General features: G+C 51.1%; 2 protein-coding genes across 2 annotated transcripts; both read right to left on the reverse strand.

Moving 5' to 3' along the window:
• Nucleotides 1–1237: 1237 nt before the first annotated feature.
• On the reverse strand, nucleotides 1238–1786 carry DICSQDRAFT_32831 (uncharacterized protein; the record flags this gene model as incomplete). The annotated part of the gene is made up of 1 exon (XM_007371587.1): nucleotides 1238–1786. A coding segment is annotated over one exon (549 nt), but the record flags the coding sequence as incomplete, so codon positions are not given.
• A 625-nt stretch (nucleotides 1787–2411) lies between these two features.
• Nucleotides 2412–2771, reverse strand: DICSQDRAFT_73326 (uncharacterized protein; the record flags this gene model as incomplete). Its single annotated transcript, XM_007371588.1, has 1 exon — nucleotides 2412–2771. A coding segment is annotated over one exon (360 nt), but the record flags the coding sequence as incomplete, so codon positions are not given.
• Between the last annotated feature and the right edge of the window lie 688 nt (nucleotides 2772–3459).

Here is a 3459-nt window from a genome sequence, read left to right on the forward strand (position 1 = left end):
TCGTAGGGTTTTCGTGTTGGCATTCTTTCCGAGGCTTTCTTGGAAAAGACGTCGCCATACTGCCGGTATTGTTCTGGTACATGGTTTGACCAGTATGCGCGGTCCTGTTCGCCTTTTGCTGCAGGGTTGGTATCCTTTTTCTCTTCTAACCTGGCTCGCATCTGACGAGCACTTGGGTCATCGGAGAAGTTCACCCAATGAATAAACTGATCGGTGCTCTCCCAGGATTCGGGGCCGAGGTCACCGTACTGATCTTGTGCAACATCTTCCACTCGGGGAAGTTGCAAACTCCGTAATTCTTCGTCCTGCACTGTGTGCTGGGTGCATGTTGAGGGACAGCGTGTGAACTCAATGTTCCCTGCATTCCAATCGAGTTCAGGGTTATGTTCACGTAGAAACGCCATGCCAATGATGATGTCTTGCCGCCCAATATCTGTGACAAGGAACGACTGCCAAGCGAGGTGATCTCCGATACGGAGTAAACAACGGACGTAATGTGTGATTAACCCCTTCTTATTCTCGGTGGCGTCTGCATTGAAAACTCGCACTTCACGAGAGAGGCGTCGTAGGGTGAGTCCGTGTTCTTGAACAAACCGGTGGTGGATAAAGCAAGAATAGGCTCCTGAATCGAGGAGGGCTTCTGACTGAACTTCATGCGTACCTTGAGTGAGGGAAACTTTGAGATCGAACAAATTTCGCGGGCGACGTGCTGATGCGAGATAAATAGCATTCGAACGTGGAACAAAAGAATCCTCTAGGTCTACGCTATGATTACAGAGTCGGATACTTTGGTCAGTCTTCAAAGTACCCGTTCCAGAAAATCCTCCTCGGATTCCTTGACCTCGACGATGCGTGCGGCGGTCTCAGTTTCCAGTGCCTTGCCCTTGCCCTTTCCCTTGGTTTCGAACTCCTCGAGGGCCCTGCGGATGTACTCCCATTTGTCTTCATCGGCTGGATCCATCGTGCGAACCTTGGTCGGGGCAGCCGGCTGCTTCTTCATGTCCGGAAGCTCGTAGTAGCCCGTGTACTGAGGGTTGCGACACTTCTGGCCGGTCGTAAACTTGTGCTTTCCGCAGCAGAAGCAGAGCTTCTTGTCGAGCCATTCAAGCTGTTCCTTAGACAATTTCTCCGGCTTGCGCATTGCGTCGACGTCCATGGCATTGGGGTCCCGTGGGGGGCGACTAGTCGTGTGCTGCTGCGAAGACGATTTGGCCTGATTTCCACGGGTTTCCATTTCCAGTTTGAGCACCCAATCCAAATAGTGTTCCCATTTCGTCGGAATCAGCATGGGGTTGACTTGCCGCATCGCTGTCATAACCGTAAGGATCTGCGAGTTCTTGCCAACCTGATTGTCGATGCGGCGGATGAGCTCTACGTCAGCGTAACCGGACTTCGAGGCGTAGCGGCGGAAGTTCTCTGCAAACTGGATGACGGTAGAGTGGGTCTTTGAACACCATTCTTCGAGGGATGTCTGTGCCGTTTTTTCCGGAGCCAGTTGACGATAGCCTGCCTTGAGTCGGTTGACGAAGTCGGTCCATGATCCAAGGGTTCCGCCGTTTGATGCTGTCTCGACGTAGTCTTCGACGTAGTCGTGCGCGCCGCCTTCCAAGTACATGAGGGCCAGGGTAATCTTGTCATCGTCCGTGGTGATGTTCTGGACGCGGAACCAGAGGCCCATCTTCTGTAACCATTGTTCGAGAGTGATGTCCGAGCCTTTGTTGCCCTTGTACTTGGGTGGTTCTGACGCCTTGATACGCGAAGCCTGGGATACGACAGGGGCCGGGGCGGCAGGGTTACCAAACGTGGTGCGGTTTGACAAGCCTTGCTCCAACTTGGCCGCGAGTTCCTTGTACCGTTTGACGAGCTCCGTGTTGTTCCGGTTGAGAACTTCCAGATCCGCATTGACAGTGACCAGTTCCGCCTTCAGCTGTTTGTTTTCTTCGACAGCCTTGAGCGCAAGGTTTCCAGCAATGTCAGCCTTGGTGTGAAGGCCTACCATTGAGTTGTCCAGGGTTTCAAAAGTGGCGTGGGTGGCATCACGTTCCTTAAGAAAATCGTTCCGGTGTTCGTAGATCTTGTTGCCGAGGACATTATAAACATTGACCACTTCGCGCCGTGTGATGTCCCTTGTTACGGAGATGGTCCAGTCGACGTAGGCTTGGTTGGTGATCCCCAAACTGTTTGCCGAGGCACCAATAGCATCTTCTAACGAGCCGTACTCAACACCAGCGTAGATCCATTGAATTTCCGGGTACGCTTGAAGCGTGGCAGTGGGTGAAGCCGGACGGGTGTGTGCCTGTGATGGAGCCGGGTGTGTGTGTAGGCCCGGGTCATCTGACTCAAAGTCATCCTCTGCTAGAGGGGCGTAACGAGAGCCTGAAGCCATTGCGAAAGATATTCGATATACAAAACTAAACGACGATCCAATTCAAGTACCCGAAGCGCTCTAGTTCTATCAGACCCTTGACAGTGCGCTCGAAGTTCTGTCCTAGTCCGCTAAACTTGACTTTTCCAAACTCCTTACAGAACCAGTCGATGTTCTGTTGTTGGCTGCGAGTCCACGAGGTGCCGTTCTCCGTGATGTTGTCGAGTATCCACTCGAGTCTGTCACCGATGCGCTGGAGGGCAAGTCGATGCTCGTGGGGGGTGTCAAGCAGCTGATCCTTGCGATCGAAGATGGCTTGCAGTCTTTTGATGACGGCATTGACCTTGGAACCGACGATGGCGATGAGATCAATAGGATCACGATGTGAAAAGGAGGGGAGGGGTTGATAAACTCGGGGCTGTGAAGACAAGGATTAGATCCTGACTAGAGTCGAAGCAAGATCTTCAGTCAGTAAGGAAAGACTATATTGCAGTAACCAACTGTACCTAGAGTCGAAGCAAGACTACAAAGGTTAAGTAAGTAACTACAAGTTAGAGATAGATGTAACGAAGTACTCACTCTTCAGTCAGTAAGGAAAGACTGAAGAGGGAGGACGCAATCTCAAGTCCTTATATACTACAGAGAAGAGTCCATGACTAATCAAAGAGTGGTTAGTCACATGTACCATAGTGCGATGAATAATACAACGACGAAAGAATTGCGACGTATCGCACCATAGGATGAGTAAGAGATGAGTAAGGCATAGACCTGTCTAGACCGTTCTGGAGTAGTACGGATTGTCCTAGACAGTACCAGAAGAGTCCGGAAGCATAGCTATAGTACATGAGCAGAGAGTCCCAAATATGGTAACATACTACATAAGCGACCACAGCTAAGCGCTAGGAGACGCATAGCCTCGTGTAGTCCGGACTGGATAAGTCCAAGTTCAACACTCCCACTCAATCCGTCCATACGGAAGAGCATTCAGTGTCGAAGACCAACACCTTCACAGAACTTCTTGACAATTGTCAGAGGAACATTCTTAGTGAGAGCATCAGCGAGCATGTCAGCCGTAGCGACGTAGAAGATGTCCA

This window comes from Dichomitus squalens (genome assembly GCF_000275845.1).
Source record: "Dichomitus squalens LYAD-421 SS1 unplaced genomic scaffold DICSQscaffold_126, whole genome shotgun sequence".
NCBI classification, from domain to species: Eukaryota; Fungi; Basidiomycota; class Agaricomycetes; order Polyporales; family Polyporaceae; genus Dichomitus; species Dichomitus squalens.